We start from the raw sequence: 18,247 nt of genomic DNA, 5'->3' as shown, positions 1-18,247 counted from the left end.
TACCCCTCCCCTCCGTCGGCAATTAAAGTAGACTGTTCAATACGACTGGCTCGCAACAGCAAGTTGAGTGTAACAACCACCTCTCTCCCCTCCCCACCAACTCAACTCGTCTTACCGCCTAGAGCCCCCTATCCCCTAATCCGCCACTGCCGCAAAAATTACACAAAAAACGTTCGTTGAACTGTACTCGATTTCCCGTAATCATGTGAAACGGTGACTGGAGTTTTCAAAAAGAAATCATTCCATGGAAACAAAGGTAATCAAATTTTTACTAAATATAGTTTTAAATTGCATATTCTCAGGCGCATGCCCAAATAGCCATAATTGCTTAAGCAGCTCATTTTGGCACGCTAAAGATCGCTGCTCTAATTCTCCTTTTGCAGTAGATAAACAGCATCAAAGTTCTATGTGGGTCTTTCAAACAGCGCCTAAGCAGCTTCCTTATGCCACGATGCCAGGGATTATTTTTCTTTGTGTTTTATTTTCAAGCAAGCGTCATTGGTGAAATAAACAACAAGATTTGTTTCGTTTAAACACATATGTATATTTTTAAATCCTTTGTATTGATGAATAACACAAAATTTTAAACAATTTACTGATAATTCACAATCACTTTACTCAATATTCATTCTTCAAATAACGAATCTAACTTGTGCAGCAGCAATGAGATTATTGCCGGCGTCCGTCTTTGACACTTTGACAAGAGCCACCTTGAACCGATATCATGCATTAAAAAGCTATAAAGTTCCACCAAGTTCAGTACCCTTTCTTAACAAGCCTTCAAGTTCCACCATGAACCCTACACATAGTGCTAATCAGCCGCAAAGTGCCAAAGAGTACCATGTGCCTGTTAAAAAGCTCCATAGTTCCGCAAAGTACCGTCTATCTCTTAATCAGCCACAAAGTACGACATCGGAACGTTTTTTCGTTAAACAGCCCTAAATCAGCTATAAAGTACCAGCTGGCTATTTGGGTGATGATTCTACAACTAATCCTACTAAATCGCATTAATCTGCACAACATCTAGTACAGACAATTCGAACTCGCTCTAGCAAACGGAGAGATTATGCTTTCGTGCACCTATTCGGCTCGTTTGGCTAGATTCGAGTTCGTTTCACCCAAGTATCGGACTTATTTTCAACTGCGACCTAACTCGCGGGTCGGAATCGATTTCGATAGGCTTGCATCTGACTCTGGTTCCATCGGTTGCATAGCCGTTCATTAATAGTGCAGGCCCTAAGCGGTATGAAAAGTTGTTTTACCCTTTTAGATGTCGGAGGAGGAGTGGAGGGAGGGATTCCTCCACGAAGTTCCGATTGGCCGCAGTAGCATGTACAATTACGGGCCCCTTGTGAGACTCTACCCACTATTCTACCCACTATAACATATGGACTTACTATGCACCATTCCTTATCATGAATATACCGACGAGGATTCCTGGCGGCACTTACCGTTAAACCCGATACAGGTTTGCAAATCCAATAGGACCAGCTGTAAATATTAATTTTCTCAACAGTTCAGATAAAACATGTTGGATACTGACAGATGGTCTAGCTATGTAGCAAAAATATGAATAAAACAAACCATACGTACGAATAGGAACTCGAGAACCATAGCGAAGTCTCGATAAGCTGTACCCCATGACCCCATTTCAACATTTTCCTTTCCTTTCTATACGTGTCCCATCAGACTAGGTCTAGTTAAGGCCTGACCAACCCAACCATAGGGACATTCTATATCCACGGGGACCCTGGCGGCTGCTCAGTCCGCCTACTGTTAAACCTGCCACCACCACCACGCCTCGGGGTGACTAGCTCAAATCTGCTAACCAAGAGTTCCATAAAGGAAGCTGTTGCATAAGGTAGATCTTTGTGAGCGTGGAGCATGCCAACATCAACTCCACTGAGTCTGTGAAAAGATGAGCTTCAGCTTTTAATGAAACGACACATGACAAAAAATCATCTATTAGTCCAAATTCATCAACAGTAAGTCATTACTTAATTGCTAATAATTGAGTGGCCAGAAAGGTACTAGAAACATATACTGGATGATTAAAATGGTTTTTTTGTAGTAGCAAGGTAAAGTAATTATTTTTAAACAAGACAAGTTGCATGTTAGACAAGTTGCATGTTACTTGTGTTAACATGCCAAGACAGCGACAGATGTTTTTTTTACAAATCACTCTAAAGTTTTCTCTTAACAAAAATACACTTACATAATATAGTATTTAGAAAATCGAGTGTTACACGAAAACATCACATACTGTTTACTTAATATGTTCTCCCCATGCTAAGACGGACAATTAAAGACGGCACCAAGTGTTTCCATCTGTTGAGCTGTCGTTTTTATCATACAACATATTACACCTCAGTTAATCACTTGTTATCTCATGTGTGTAATAGTTCGAACAGCTGATTGCATAGGAAGCGGTGGTTCAAAAAGTGGGGCTGTAAAAATTACTATTAGCAAACTCTTTCGAAAGATTATTGGTTGCTGGAAAGCTTGCTTTTATTATTTTAATTTTTTGTTCTGTTTTGCTACAACCAGACGGAAAGACATTTTCACATCCATCGGCTTGCGAATAAGACAAGTGAACTGGAAAGGAAAACACATCCCGCACCAGTGAAGGAATTTTGGTTCGTCGTCGCAAGCATTGCGCAAGTCCGCAAATCATCTCAGTGTGCTCAACGGCTCGGATGTTGTTGCTTGCTCCTTCTTTCATTCGCAGCCAAACCGGTTCGCTCCTCCCCTACGGGGTTGCTATGGTGGTCGAAGTGGGCGGAGCGATAAGCGCGCGTCTAAAATCGCATGTTCCGCGAAATCGGCGCACAATCAATGAAAAATGCCGGCAGGATTCTATTTGTTGCTGAGTGCGGACGGAAGCACATCATCTCGCAGCGTGCAGCGAAACCAGTAGTAGAGAGTGTTGTTTTGTTTTTCACACAGTGACACTACAACCGAAATACAATAGAACGGCGCAATAAATCAATAACGGGTTAGTTGCTTGCTCGGATCACGCACAAACTCACGTAATTCGTGTCGTACAGTGACGATAAGCAGTACTGTGGTGTGATTTGTGCGAGATGCTATAAATGACTGCATGTGGTTCGCTTCCTGGTTGGAATCACTGTTCGCTTATGCAACTTACGGTGGATGAATCACACGTTGGAGGGAGGGGATCCGAATAGAGTGCGAGAGAGGTAGTGTGAAAGTGGAGAAAGCAGTGAGCGTGTGTGGGGTGTTGTTCTTAGGCAAAAACACAAACAACCGCTACAAACAGCGTCTTCTGGCGGGTGGGCCCAGTGCCGTCGTTCTCAATTTCGCGAGATTGTTGCCAGTTGGATCGGTTGGAGCTGGCCGGTGGTTGCTGTAGTTCGGGGCTCGCGCACCCGCCGTGTTATTGTTTCCGTGTGTATTCTATTTGTTTTCGACGGAAGACACAAAGTAAAGCAAAGTGCCATTGTGTGCCTTGCAGAACGGCGAGGCACTGTGCAAAAGGGAAAGCTGTGTCTCCGATGTTGACCGTGTTGGAGGATGGTAAAAAGTGAGCTGGATGTCTAGATATTGTTTTCCCTCAAGTAGTGTGTGTTGTTTGTGTCCACAAATCTTGGGAAACTTCTTGGGCAGGTCTTGCGTACCTAGGACCCGTTAATGTCGGTCAGTGCTTCCGTGTGTATGAAACTGTGCGACAAAGTGTAGCCTTTCGTTTTCAAACTGGCCAAGCAGGCGAACTGTTGTAGCGTGAACGCGGGTAGTGAAACCAAAGTCTCGGGCGTCTTTGATCGTTAAACTGACATCGGACAACGGATATCAGATCGAACCGTTCTAGAACTTTTAAGGCGGAACGCCGCAGCTCTGTTTAGTGTAGTGGGTTAATTTTGGAGCCTGTGTTGAGTGTGATTCTATGCGGCACCAGCTGGACGAAACGAAATCATCCACTTTTATGAAACTGCCGTTCGATCGACTAGCTAGAGTGATGAATCTGGAAGAGCCCAGCTTCGGAGACAACTACATACAGGAGTTCGTACTTGAACACCTGGACCACGACACGGGACCGAACGTGAAGCGTGAGGACACTAGCCCCACAATCCTCGGGAATGGTGCCGGCTCGAAGCATCTGTGGAACGGTGCCACGACGATGGACGAGAACGGTGGCATCGTGCCGATCAGGTTGAAAGCGGTCAGCAATGGCGTAGTAGCCACGGGCGTTGGCAACGGTTGGCATCTGGAGGATGCTCGCAAATTGCATGCCGCCTGTTCGCCCGGTCCCGGAGACCTGTTCACACACGTCGGTGCACCGACGCACGGTCAACCGATGCTGTTCAATCCCCCGCTCAGCGGTGTACCGTCGACACCGCCGGAAACACCTCCGGTAATCGGATCTCCCAACTCATCCGGCGGTGTTGGTGGCACCGGTGGAGTCGTGAGCGGCGGTGGAGGCTACGTTAACGGCCCGTACTATGGCACTCGTTCCCAGACCGGTCTGGTCGAGGAGATGATGTTCCTACCACAGACGATGCGGGGTGAGCAACCGCTCGACCTACGACCGCTGCACTGTTCCATCGGTCCGGAAGGGGACTGGATCGATCGGAAGGAGTACACCGGCGTGCTGACCGTAGCAGGCGGTCCGAACGGGCAAAACGGTATGCTCGGTGGGGTTGGCGGTGGGGGTGGAGGCGGTGGTGCAGCCGGTCCCAATGGAGGAATCGTAACGGTGAGCAATTCAGCTGCGAGTGGGGGAGGTGGCGTTGGCGGACCGTTCCAGCATCATCATCACCATATCACAGCGGCCCAGCTGGAGTTTGGTCCGCTGAGCATGCACAATGTGTCGCATCAGCATCCGCACCACCATCACAGCCACCATCATCATCATCATCATTCGCTACACACGAACCGGCCACACTCCGTCAGCTCCACGAGCTCCACCATTTCACCCCGCCACGGTACCAGCAGCAGTGGTGGAGGTAGCTGCTACAACGGCCTGGGCGGATCGGGCTCCGGCAACGGGCTCTCCTCCGAGGATCTCATCAACGATGAGCTGCTGATGACGCTGTCGGTGCGCGAGCTGAACAAACGGTTGCATGGCTGCCCGCGGGATCAGGTCGTACGGTTGAAGCAAAAGCGGCGTACCCTAAAGAACCGAGGCTACGCACAGAACTGTCGATCGAAGCGGTTGCAGCAGCGCCACGACCTGGAGATCACCAATCGCCATCTCCATCACGAGATGCAACAGATGAAGATGGAGCTGGCCAAGATAAAGCAGGAACGGGACGAGCTCATCCAGACGCTGCAGATGCACCAGCGCGACCAGTCAACACAGCAGACGGCAGGCGTGTTGCAACATCAGCAACATCCACAGGCACACCATAAGCAACAGCAACATCAACACCAGCAGCAACACCAACACCAACACCAGCAACAGCATCAGCAGCATGCACACTATCAGCAGCAGTCTCGGCAGCAGCAACAGCAGCAGCAACAACAGCAGCAACAACAGCAGCAACAGCAGCAGCAGCAACAACAACATCATCTTCATCATCAGCAACAGCAACACCTAAGCTCGTCGCAACACAATGGTCCCTGTGGGGGCAGTGCCGGCAGTGGAAGTGCTTCCGGTGCCAGCAGTGCCGGCAATGGTGGTGGTGGTGGTGGCAGTGGAGGAAGCGGTAGTGGGGGCAGTGCCGGTGCTGGAGTTGGTGCGGGGTTAGTTTCCTCGGTGAAGCAGCTGATCGCAGAGAGTGTTACATCGCAGGAGTACTACGTATGACGCCAGACGACGCTCGGTAATCATCAAACACCTTCATGGGTTGGGCGATATGCCTGTTAATTCCGAGCTGCTTAGATTATTGCGTGCGCGTGGCCGCGTGTGGCCACACGTTGATGAGGTGAAGGTGAAGGGGAACGTGTATATAGTAGATGTTTTTGGTGTCTGAGGGCACACAGCCTTGGGGACTGTGAAGTGTTGACTTAGGGATCGTGTTCGTGAGGGGGAACTGTGGGCGCAGTGATGAACAGTGGCGATTGATTCATTTTGGGAAGCATTATCCTAAGGACACTTTTTTTATTTGATTTTTTTTATTTGGTTAACATTTCATTCATCTCACTTTGCGATTTTAACAGGATGTACTCATCTCATCTGTAATCTCATAAATATTTCCAAAAAAAATTGTTTGTTCATCATTTACTGACATCGTCGCAAATAATTTTGAAACAAATCCTCAAAAATTGAAACAGTCATTATATTGTGGGAAAGATTCAAACATATTCGGACCCTGGGACAAAATTAATATTTTTTGTCTGTGGGGAAACAGTAAGAAATATTTAAAAAGTGTTAAAAAAACTACGGGCAACTCTGTAATTTAAAATGAATCAAGGAGTTTTGTATAGGGATTTCTATTATGATCATCAATATAAAAAATAATATTTCGGTAATTAAGCTGTTAATTTGTTAATAATATGAGGCCAAACAGAAGTTGCTGATGATCAACGCTTGTTTGAAAGGGTAGGAGATAACTTTAGTTGGAGCATGTTGATTTTGTATTACTTTGTATGGGATAAGGGTTAAATACTGTTCACTTTCTTTCATTTGAAGAAACAATTAATTTTCAATATTAATCTTACATTCAGTGGAAGCCAGCATTGATAGATAAGCATATTACTAAACTTTAAATATTATCATTATTAATTCTCAGTTCGGTTTGATTTGTTTACGTTGTGCAAAGAGTACACCATACCTAAAAAACGCATACATTTTGTTGCATTTAAAATCACTTCACCACAGTTCCGATCTGGTGTATACGAATGTGTTGAAACGATCTTCTAATACTGCAAGTGTTGCCGTCTAGTGTGTTACTATGCGACAAAAGGAACACATTGAGCATAACGAGATAGGATAAAACCCCGTGTATAAACGAGCACGGCTACGAACGAAAGTAACTAACAATTACGATGATAATAATGATAATAACCGTAGCAAATGAAATACGTTGTAATATTCCCAGCAAAAGCGTTCGATAATTTGTCACTGTAACAGATAGGACAGCGATCGTAATAACTAAAAAAAAAATCACCTCGCTCGACTCGACTCGAGACGATGAAGCAATAATTAGATCATCGAAGCAAATATCATGTTAATGTAAATGAAATAAGCAAACAAGCGATCGATAGGGAATTGCTTTGATCAGTGTATTATTCACACCGTTGGTTGTATTCGCGATTGTGTTACCTTTTGTTGTTTGGTTTCTTTACGTACAAGTACAACACTGTAAACAAAATCGATCGATCGCTAACCTACCACTGGTGTAAAATATGGATAAGAAGTCAAAGCACGGCGACGTTTATCATTAAATGATGTTGAAGCAAAGTAAAACAAAGCAAAACAAAAAAAAATATTACAAAACATAAATACAACAAGCTGCGTACTGGTTCTTATTTCTTCTCCAATGGTTCTTCGATTCCAATTGTTCGATATTTTGTTGGTTCTGTCCCACTTGAATTTGGCCGCCCGCGTGTTTTATTGCGTATTCGATTGGCCACCACAAAGTCGACAGCGGTGGCAGGAAACTTGCGCCGTTGTTTGTTTACTCTCTTTCCATTGTTACGATGAGGATGCTTCGTGTGGTTCGCCTTTTACCATTCGCATGCAGGAGGTCTGCACTGTATGTTTTCTTAAGGCACTTTCCAGCACGGCAAATGGTAATCGTAAAGCGGCAGTTTGCCAATACAGAGTGAACGTATCGAATGAAGATTTCGCGCGGGTGGTATTAGCATTCGGAGGTCCTTCCGGCATATTCCGCCCACCACAGAGCACCGAGACAGAGAAACACCAAGCCCAAGAGGGTTGCTACCATGGTAGTGGTGGTGGTGTTGGTAGTTAGATCGGACACATAACTCTTGGATTTGTCAACAAGGATGGCCGATTCCGAGAAACCCGAGCGAAAACATTTCGCCTGCCGCAACTTGTTCGTCACTTTATTGTTTGTTCGGTGTCACTTCTGATGCTTACACATTGGGAGGTTGTGCAGTGTCCACTGCTAGTCTGCTGGTCTACCATCATCTGGGGAAGACATTGAAGAGCATTTCCTTTCCAGCGGTATAGGGCGTAACCGACCATTTACGACCTTTCGCATTATCTGTGCTCTGGTTCAAAGCACATTCGTTTAGTATCGTAAATTTGGTGTGACTGTAGAATAAAATTAGCTTTAAGGCTTTAAAGGCCGTTCACAAAAGCGCTTTAAAAATGAATACAAATTGCTTTTTTGTTGGATTGCAGATGTACGTCGATTTGTTTTAGAGTTGTAAAAGGTTTAGAAGATATGAAATCTTTTCATTGGGCTTTAGATTACGCGATGAAACCAAATAACAAAATGGAATCCCATTTCTGCATGGAGAGATTTAACATGGTTTCTTACATTAGCGTGGTTTTAACAGTAATATAAACACTAGACGCAAGCCGTATTCGATTGCCGTCTCTAAGCTTGAACGATTTGGCTCACCTTGGTGACTCAATTATCTAGCTATTTGTTTATGTCTCCAAACAGAGAACCTATCGTACTCCGTTCTTCACTAAATTGCTTAGACAAAGAAGTATTGTGAAGATAAAACAAACAAATACACTGCTCCATTCCATTCATTCCAGTGCCGTTGATTATGCGAGCGTTTAGTGGAGGATTAAAACTATTTCAAAACGTAAATACACCGATCGGATTGTGATCGTTTGTTTGGTAGCATAAATCAATGACACATTTTGCATCGTGAATGAATTCTTTTCCTTGCCCGTACATCGTACATACTCCGATCTTTGTTCGTGCAGCTTCGTTAGCTCGTTCTAAAAGAGCAATCAATTTGAAGTGTAAACACACGCGCGTAACTTAAGCAAGTGCAGTCGATTCAAGCGACATGAAGATTTATTGAAGCGTTTAGATACTGATTGTTTGGGGACTGTTTTGGGGGGAAATATTTGTACCGATCCTCAATCCCATCGATAGAGTGGCGTGAAATCAATTATAAACAGTTGCTTATTATAATTTATTCCTCTACTGCTCACTTGGGATAAACGATGGTTTGTATGACGGAGCTTCATTGAAGAGGTTTTCGAGTGAGTGTGACTATTGCCTACACTTATGGGAATGCAACCAAAGAGTTATGTCTTAAGTTTACGAGAAAACTTCCGTAAATCATCAACTTGTTAGGTTGGGCAAAGATTTTGAATACAATCGCTTGTGTAAGGCAAAGCATACCAAACTTCATCTCACCAGCCCTTACCAATTTGCAAAAAAAAGACAACATGAGTATCCCTAAACCAAAGTGCTAAACACCGGCTGGGGAAGATATCATATCACCCGATACGCTGCACACTCAAAACTGACAAGATAAAGTCCAGTCGGAAGCTAATAAAATAAAATAAAACACACATACTCAAACACCGACCCAAAAAAAAATCTCACAGTGGATCAAAGCGACGACTGCTCTACCGGAAGCAAAATGTTGCTAACCGTAATACTTCTTCTCTTCCCTTCCTTCTGATAGCACCCGCGTAGACACACACACACACACACACACATGTGAGGTAAATGGGTCGAGATGAAAATGGTAACGAGCTGGCCATTCTGGGTGGCCGACTGGACATGGCGGATGATGTGTTTCATCAGATAGCACATACACGCAGACCACTGCCGACAGGCAGTGACCAAAGGCTGCGTGATATTGGTAACGATGTACGAAAAAACGTGACCAGGATAATGATCGTGATCCGTTGCGGCAGGCGACGTTTTCACACCCCTTTTTGCCGTTGAAAACTGGGAAAACTGTTTAAGGCGTGGGTGGGGGGTAGGAGAGGGTGGTTGGGGGAAATGATATCGAAATTGGAAAAAGGCCAAATCAAAGACAGAGAACACTTGTACGGATTGTAGAACATTTGAATGCATCTGTTTCGATCACAGTTTTAGGAAATTGGAGCTAATGAATTTTGGAAGCACGAAAAAATCACATAAGAATTGTCTTCCAATTGATGAAATTATGCTATTTCATCAGAGCAATGACTAAAAAAACTCAACATGAAAAAAATCATTAAAAAAAACAATAAAAACCTACACACTCATAAATCATCCACTATTGAAGTCTTCCTTCCTGTAGGACAGCTTGGATTCGCGTTCCAAGAATAATAATAATAAAAATAACAACAAAAAACAAATATATTTGCTCGATATGTACCCACCACCCGCTATGAATGCGAGTTTTATGAAGATGGCTTTTAATCAAACTTTAGTACGGTTATCGTTTTATTGGTCTGCCTGCAACCAAAAAATGGTCAATCGTAACAGCTTAGTCGAAACATTGGCGAACGTAGCGCGCCGTTTTGGATCATAAAAAACGGAAAACAATGAAACAACAGCATCTATATACATCATGTTGACGTGCGGGAAACAGTGTAGCGTTTAGTTTTATTTGATTTCCCATCTATCTTTTCCGTACGGCTCGAACCCTTCATCCCACCCCTCCAGGGCAGATTCGATCGATGGAGCACGGTCGAACACAGTTTGCGGTGCCTGATAACGGGCTATCTATTTCGTAACTTTCCTACGCCTACCACCAGACAGCGACTACGGGATCTCGTCGCTTGCTTTGATGGCAATAAACTGCAACTGGAAACAACTTTTGCAACTCTGTTGCATTGCGAAAAGTTCATCGCTTCACTGATCACTGATTACTCGGTCACTAATAACGATCATGATAATGATCATGAGTTCTAAAGTGGGTCTGATTGTCATCAGCTGTTGTTTGACGTGGTGTGTTTGGGTTTGTTGAGCAGAGCAAGCCAGCTAATACAGCCACGATGAAGATGCATTTGTACAAGGGAAAATTAGATTGCGTCTGATTCACACTAATTAATGCTGTTTAAGCGCATGTTTAATCTTGTGCAATAAATCGTTGTTTTCGAAAATCGTATTTTACATTATGTTGTGCTGTTTGTCCGGCAGTGTATAACATGGTTTGAAGTACATTTGTTGGTAAGGTTTGTTATTATTATAGTTTAATTCTGGATGATAGATATCTAGGGGAACCTGAAGGCTGATGTGTTGTTATTGAAATATCTACCTGTATGTTTTATATTAAGAACGTAATTTAACTACGATATGAAACATCTCTTCAATGTACCACACATCCCCAATAATCCACCAAATTGTACAGAATCAAAATTTGAGTAGCCCGTTATTAGATATTATGCTAGCTTTAAGTAATATTTCAAACACAATCACAGGTTTGTTCATTTGCAGCATTAAAAAAAGAGGTACTGGCCATAACAGTGTTAATTTCTGGATTTAAAAATACAAATAAAAATCTAGAAATACATAATTGAAATCCATTTATTATAAACCTTTGCCTTGGATGCTGCTTATTATCCGATATTACGATACTTATTCCTCACAAATGATAGGTTTCAATGGGGTTGTTTGGACTGTGAATGTTACCATGCCTTTTAGAGTTAGTTATCCTTTTATTGTTTTTTTAGAATCACTGATAAATCAGAAACATATGGTTAGTTTGTGATAGTCTATATTCTACTTTTATTTGGCTGTTTTTTTGCTAATAAAATAGATTACGAAATTATCAGCATTGAGAGGAAAAAATGAAGACGTTTTGTAAACATGCTTTTGTTTACACATCAATAGCTGCAGACGTTATGAACAAATCTCATGTGGCGTAGTTTTTAGTTTTTTTTTAATACAGGTCACTCTAATAAAAATGTTTGCCGCCTCGTTTAAATGCTCGCCTGAATAATTTAAATGCTCGCCTGAATAATTTTTAGTTTTTTTTATTATTCATGTGCAGAGGCGGATTAATTTATCCTGATCGGGGCCCTAAGCCCTAAACGGGGCCCCTAGTTTCCTTATAAGTCCCCAAAATGTGTCAATATCAACAAACATTACACTATTCGCAATTTTAATAATATTTCGCATAACCAATTAGGACCGCGGAAACCCTACGTTGTGCTTTTTTATATTAGATAAGCTGGATTTATTTTATTATTAATTTTCACGAGATTAAACGTACGCTAATATAATTCGCAGCTCCTGATGGTGTCGTTACAATTTGCTGTGTACTAAATATATAATTCGACGATACGATACGATAGTCATTGACCTGTACATGCGTATTTGTGGACTTTTCGTACTTGCAATCGAGATCATCGACAAAGTTCTTAAAAAAGTATAAACTTCTTAGGAGCTTCTTCATGATTTATTGTAATGAGCGGTTTTATTACTGATATGGAAGAGTGCGAAAGTACGTCAAGTTTGTCAAGGCCTAAAACAACGATCTCCAAAGCTCGTAACAACTTTTGGTAGCTATAAACGTTATCAACACATTCCACACACTTACATTGTTAGAATGTACTACTTTGAGAAATATTTAGTTTTTCGTTCATATGTGCATTATTTAACAAAATCAATCGCTTATATAAGCGAACAAACGTGTGAAGGTTTCCTTATACCCCCCTTTATACCGGGGCCCTTTCCGTTCGCCCAGTCCACTTCTAGGAAAATCTGCCTCTGTTCATGTGTTTCAGTACCTATATTAAGCTTTCCAATGTCCAGTATACAACGACGCGGTTGCATGCACATCTGTTGCTTTATATAGCAAAGCCTATAGAATGCACTATTGTTAACGTAGAAATCAAAGCGTAAAATATCAGTCACCACCATCCCACCACGAATATTGATGATTGGATTTGAATGAAACAAAAGTATCTTAAACCATGCTCAAAAACGAAGCACAAAATCGAAACCCTTCGACCGATAAGCGCCAATGTACATTTGAGTTGTTATTCGCTACAAACTGCTGCTGCTCGCTTCAATAGAACTAGCTCTGGCAAGTAATTCCCGAAGGATCATTCAAACTGCCTATCCAATCTGGGGACCTGTGCTTTAAGACAGTGCAATTGCCCAGCGTGCCCTTCACCGAGGAGCATCATCGAATCATCGGCCATAACCACACGAACGCTGTACGCTCTCAGCACGTAGCAAACGTCGAAAACCTGATATCCAATTTGGTAAAATCACTTTTTATTGTTTAGTTCGATTTTTTTGTACTATCCTACTCGAATCTTTTGTTGCTACTGTTGGTACTATCCTATCGGTAGCGCTGACCTTCATCTTCTGTCTCATCATGAGACTGTGGCTGGCAGTATTTATCCACTCCCCCATTGGCTTGGTTTACTGGTAGGGGGCGAATGTCATGAAATGACTACAGAACGAAACGAAAAGAAGAAGTACTGAATCGTTCCGGGGGATTTTCCACAGCAATGAAGACGTTCTCCTGGTTACGGTTAAGTTTCCCTTTTTTTGCAGATGACCAAAAAACAAGAAACTGAAAACTATGGACAGCTTTGTAGACCTCATTACGGCAATCAACTGAAGAAGCGACCGATCAATGGCCGGGATAGGTTTTACTATCAGTCTGGGACGATAAAACTGTTTACGCGTTGCCACAGGACTTTAATAAATACTGTTTTTTTATTCTTCTTCACGGTGTCCCCGGTCACCCTAGTGCGATTGCGAAGGGCGATACGCTAGGGACGGGGATTTTTGTTTAGTTGCGTAACCCACCCAATTTGTTGTAGACAAAAAAGAGGTGTCATGATAAAAGTCAGTCAAAAGTACAAAAGTTTATCGTGTTCTTCATGAAAGAAATTTTGTATTATTGTTTAAATTAAAGTTGTTTCTTGTTTGTTAGTTTATGAGGAAAAGATATTTATTTATGTTTACCCGCATACGTAATTTAAAGATTGAAACATATGATCCGTTTAACGAAAGCATAAGTAGTAAAATGCTAAGCAAAAGTGCACGTTCGATTGAAGACGAGTGATTACACTCGACAACAAAAAACGAAGCCCTCCACCATTGTTACACACTTTCCTTTTACAGAGCCCACCATTGAATTCTGCCTCTCTGTCTGTACGGGATGCTGCCCGGATGGGACGCGGTGGCATCGAACCTAATCGTCGCCGGGGGGGAAGAAAGATGGACGGACTGGTCGGTGGACTGGTGGCGGCAAAATTAAATTCATAAAAGTCACGTTTGGCTCATATAAAGTGTCACAGTACGATACACCGAGGACAAACTAAGGACATTGATGACGAAGGCGCCGTGGGACTGGTGGTAACGGTCGGCTGTCGCATCGTTCCAGCGACGAAAGGGAAGAAGCGAGGGTTTAGAAGTACGTTCACACTTGTACCCTATTCATAGCGCGTGTGTGTCGTTTTTATGGCACGGTGTCCTCCTTTTTCTCGTTATTAGTCGTGCGATCGGTACTGGTCTCACTGACCAAGATTTACGTACCCCACCACCAGCAGGCAGCATCGCGACGAATCTGCTATCGTATTTTCATTCTGGGGAGAGCGCAAACCCTTATCTTTGGACACTTTTACTTTTTTTATCAACGCAGAAACAAAGCATATCCCGCTTTTTCATAGTTTTTCACTAGCCATGCTGTTGTTGTTATGTGTGTGTGTTTTTTTAAACGAATAGAAGTGGAACGTTTGCACTTTTTAACTATTTGATGAGCTGTTGAAAATGGTCGGGTGGGCACGTCGATCGATACACTTACGGCCGATGAACTCGAACAGGTGCACGGTGGAAAATCATATGCTAATTGGTTCGGCTGGCACCTTTACAGTGGACACAGTATTGTTTTGTTATGATTCAATTTCAATTTTGATGTGTAAAGCATTTCCACGATCATACGGGCTGTCGCGTGCACGGGTCATTCACCTTCAGTTCGATAGGAGTGTTGTGAAGCTAAACTGTAATGTTCTAGAAACGAGTTGAATCAATGCAAAGCAGGATGTTTTAAAAAATCTTATTTTATAATGCATTTGATCAGATATTACTACAAAATCACACCATTTATTTGTAAATTATTGAAATCTGCTGTTGTGAAATTATGTTACTTTTGTTCATTTACCAAAAAAAAAAAAAACATTAAACATTTTAGAAGAATAGTTGGACCAGTTATGTTTTTTTTCCTATGAATAGAATAAAAATTCTAACATGCTCACTTTTTATTTGTTTATTTCATTGAGAATTACGGCCTGGCCGTATTGTCGACGCACATGCTCACTTTTTACTGGTAAACTATTATACAAAGCTGTTATCTTCAATTCATTTTGAATGCATTATATTTGATTTTGGCAAAACTAAACTCTTCCACAGTGTCAGGCTAAACTGTGCCCAAGAAGAGAACCACATATGATGATGCTGTTGCCTTTCTTTCTGAGGTTTACTTGAACATTTTTTGAATAGTATGAATTAAAAGTATTCGAATTTCTTTCACAACAAATGATACAGCATTTAAAGAATTTTTTTTCAGACACGCACATGTGCTTAGAAAGAATAAAATTGGTATTAGAAGCTAGAATTATGAAAGAGCTCAGCGGCATAGCTAATGAGAAATCATGACTGAAACTAACTTTTAGCTAACAATTTATAAATGAGAAGACACTGACCAGCTAGTAAAGGTCCAACAAGACAAAATCAGTAAAATAAATGAATCAGTTTGAAATGATTTTATATGCACCTATTTATTACTAAATCCATTGCAAATCTAAGAAACTATTTTTGATTATTTTTCAGAAAAATATATTGAAAAAATTAGTTGAACTGTAGTTCAAATAAAAAATTTAATGCAAGTTCAAATTTGTGTGTGTGTTGGAAATGTCCAAACCATTTTCAATCCCAATGCCCCATCAAATTGTGAGTTGATCACCAGTGTAGGGTCAAACACGCTCAACTAAAATGAATTGCTATATCCTTTTTTTATTATAAATATCGTTGACAGGTAACACCTTTTGACCTCGTTATGTTATCTCGCTTTACGGCGGGGGTTACTAGGTGCTGTTTGGTTTCGCTTATTCTGGGAAGATAGCGAACCCAAACTTTACCCTCAAACATCAGATCTCTGGACGGAATTGCTACCACCGTACGCACAAAATTCGTAATTTACATACGGAACGCATAAAAAGTGCAGTAATATCCAGTGTCCGTGCGATTATGTTTCGCTGCTACCAACCATAAAGCCCAATTGCTAGGTTGTTTGGTCAACCGCAATCTCTTCGAAAATCGTTCGTGAAAGCTGTAGTGAATATAAAATCGATCGGTACTGCTACAGAGGAACGGCATAAAGGTGGGCGAGCAGCTTGAGCCAGGGGTGGAACAGTAGCGATGAAACCAATAAATAAAACGTCCACTAACCGCAAACGGTCCAGCATGTTTTGGGATTTGATTTGGATAGCCCGTGTGCCTGGTTTTCCATGTAGCTGGACATTGACTCGTGTGCCAATATGCTGAACTGCTTCCAGGGGTACGTAGAGGCACGACATCCACATATGTGGTGTGGAGATCATATTAAATTTTTGGAGTTCTGTTTTTTATTATATTTTGTCATCCACCATGGCCCGGATGTTCCCAAGTACGAGGAAAACGGAAAAAAAAACAAACAGGAAAAAACATAGGACACAAAAGTGTCAATAAATAATAAAGCATATAACGGATTCGATCTGGTCAAATGAAGCAAATTGCGAACTATCTTGACCGCGCGGAAACGTTTAGCATGAGGGGAGAATCTTGAAGAAACCATTGAAAAAGCCACTGGAACACTTGGTGAAGGAAATTATGTGCAGTAGGTTTTTATCAATCTACAGCCGCTTTGTGCGATACGAACAGGACCAAAAATAATCCCCCAACTCTCCGTTCCCTACCCACTGCGCAGGGAAGGTGCGGAACCTCCCGAAATAGAACAGAGGTTAAATATTATGATAATGGTAAGGGACTAAAGATAACGAGCACTAATAGAATCTTCAAAGATTCCTCTCCCTGCTGAAGCAAGGAGAGGACAGTTGAACACACTGGCCAGTCTGATAGGGGTACAGTGATAGGGAGCATTTAGCTTAAAGATATATTTAGCCAAAAGCTAGTCTGCCGGACACGGTTCCAAACAACGCGGAGGTTTATCATGGAAGATTTATGTGAAACCAATATGTGTGTGTCCTGGATAGTGTTCCTGCCCTTTTGTGTTCTGCTAGAAAGCATACGTTCTGTTCATCTGACGCTATCGTTCATTTGGGGATGTTTGAGGAAATAATAAAAAAGGTCAGTGATGTTTGTATATGCGTTAACACTGTCAAACTAAAACTCAAATTGTTGTTTTTGTATTTTATTTGTATACAAACATCACACAATACGTAAGTCACAGCTTTAAGCGACGAAAGAAATCTAACATACGACGATCTTTATTTGCTCCTCTGGATACTTTTAATAGTGTATGCGTTCTTGATTGCATTACATGAACATGGCTGTATTAAAAGGGCTACAATGAATTAATTTTAAAGAAAAAAATAAACATTTCAGATTGGCCATTGAAAAATAGGGTACAAATTACCTATCAATAAGTGTACAGCCATTCCTCGAGTTACGCGAATGATGCGTTCCGGGGACATTCGCGTGAGTCGGATATCACATTTTGCAGCCAATTTAGTTTTGTTCTTGTATGCACTTAATTACGTATTTTATACAGTTTGTGTAGAAAATTATGTTATTTTTGTAATTTCGCGATTTCAAGCTCTTAGCATAAATGCATTTTATTTTGCATTTGCCAATTGTTGGAGAAATTGTGCTGATTTGACTCGAATTCGCTCAACTGTACCGTGTGACTCGGGTAAAGACTGCATTGCAAAGTACGAGGTTAATTAACAATTATTTAGATCATTTGAGTGCTTTCTAAACATCGTTAAAATAATTCAATATATTATTCTGTTTAAAATCATACACATCCCTTAGGTGTTGTAGTTATATAATTTTTTTCGACATAGAACAGTGGCGGATCAAGGGTATCGGGGGCCCTAGGCGGAAAGACGAGTTGAGGCCCCCTGTAAATGGTAAATGTTGTTGTTGGTGGGGGGGGGGGGGGGGGTAGCGGCACTAAACTTGCTTGATGATTCGCCAGCCTCGGGGCCCCAACGGCCATCCTTCCGGGGGCCCTTGTCGCTAGTACTCTGTCCATACGGCATACTATAGAATACTATAGGGCCCCAGGCGACCGCCTAGTCCGCCTACCGTTAGATCCGCCACTGACATAGAATGATTTTCTGAAAATTTGATTTCGAAAGCACCTAAAATGAATAGTTTAATAAACTAGCAGAAGGGGATCTTTATTAACTATTTAGTGTTATGAAGATTATAAATTAATTTGC

At 41.9% G+C, this 18,247-nt stretch overlaps 1 protein-coding gene across 1 annotated transcript; it reads left to right on the top strand.

Annotated features, from left to right (window-relative positions):
* The first annotated feature begins 2,819 nt into the window (after positions 1 to 2,819).
* LOC121597477 (neurogenic protein mastermind) lies at positions 2,820 to 7,410 on the top strand. Its single transcript, XM_041923257.1, has 2 exons — positions 2,820 to 5,332; positions 5,432 to 7,410. The coding sequence occupies exons 1-2, from the start codon at positions 3,905 to 3,907 to the stop codon at positions 5,765 to 5,767; spliced, it is 1,764 nt and encodes a 587-aa protein (XP_041779191.1). The 5' UTR covers positions 2,820 to 3,904; the 3' UTR covers positions 5,768 to 7,410.
* Positions 7,411 to 18,247: the final 10,837 nt, after the last annotated feature.

The sequence above is a fragment of the Anopheles merus genome, chromosome 3R (assembly GCF_017562075.2).
Source record: "Anopheles merus strain MAF chromosome 3R, AmerM5.1, whole genome shotgun sequence".
Classification (NCBI taxonomy): Eukaryota; Metazoa; Arthropoda; class Insecta; order Diptera; family Culicidae; genus Anopheles; species Anopheles merus.
The sequence above is the reverse complement of the archived record's forward strand: the minus strand, read 5'-3'. Positions and strand labels throughout refer to the sequence as shown.

What these genes read in the sequence shown, in the direction of transcription:
- LOC121597477 (XM_041923257.1), top strand. Translation starts at nt 3,905, where the DNA reads ATGCGGCACCAGCTGGACGAAACGAAATCATCCACTTTTATGAAACTG. An exon ending in CAACACAGCAGACGGCAGGC is followed by an intron (nt 5,333 to 5,431) that starts GTGTTGCAACAT and finishes CAGCATCAGCAG; the next exon opens with CATGCACACTATCAGCAGCA.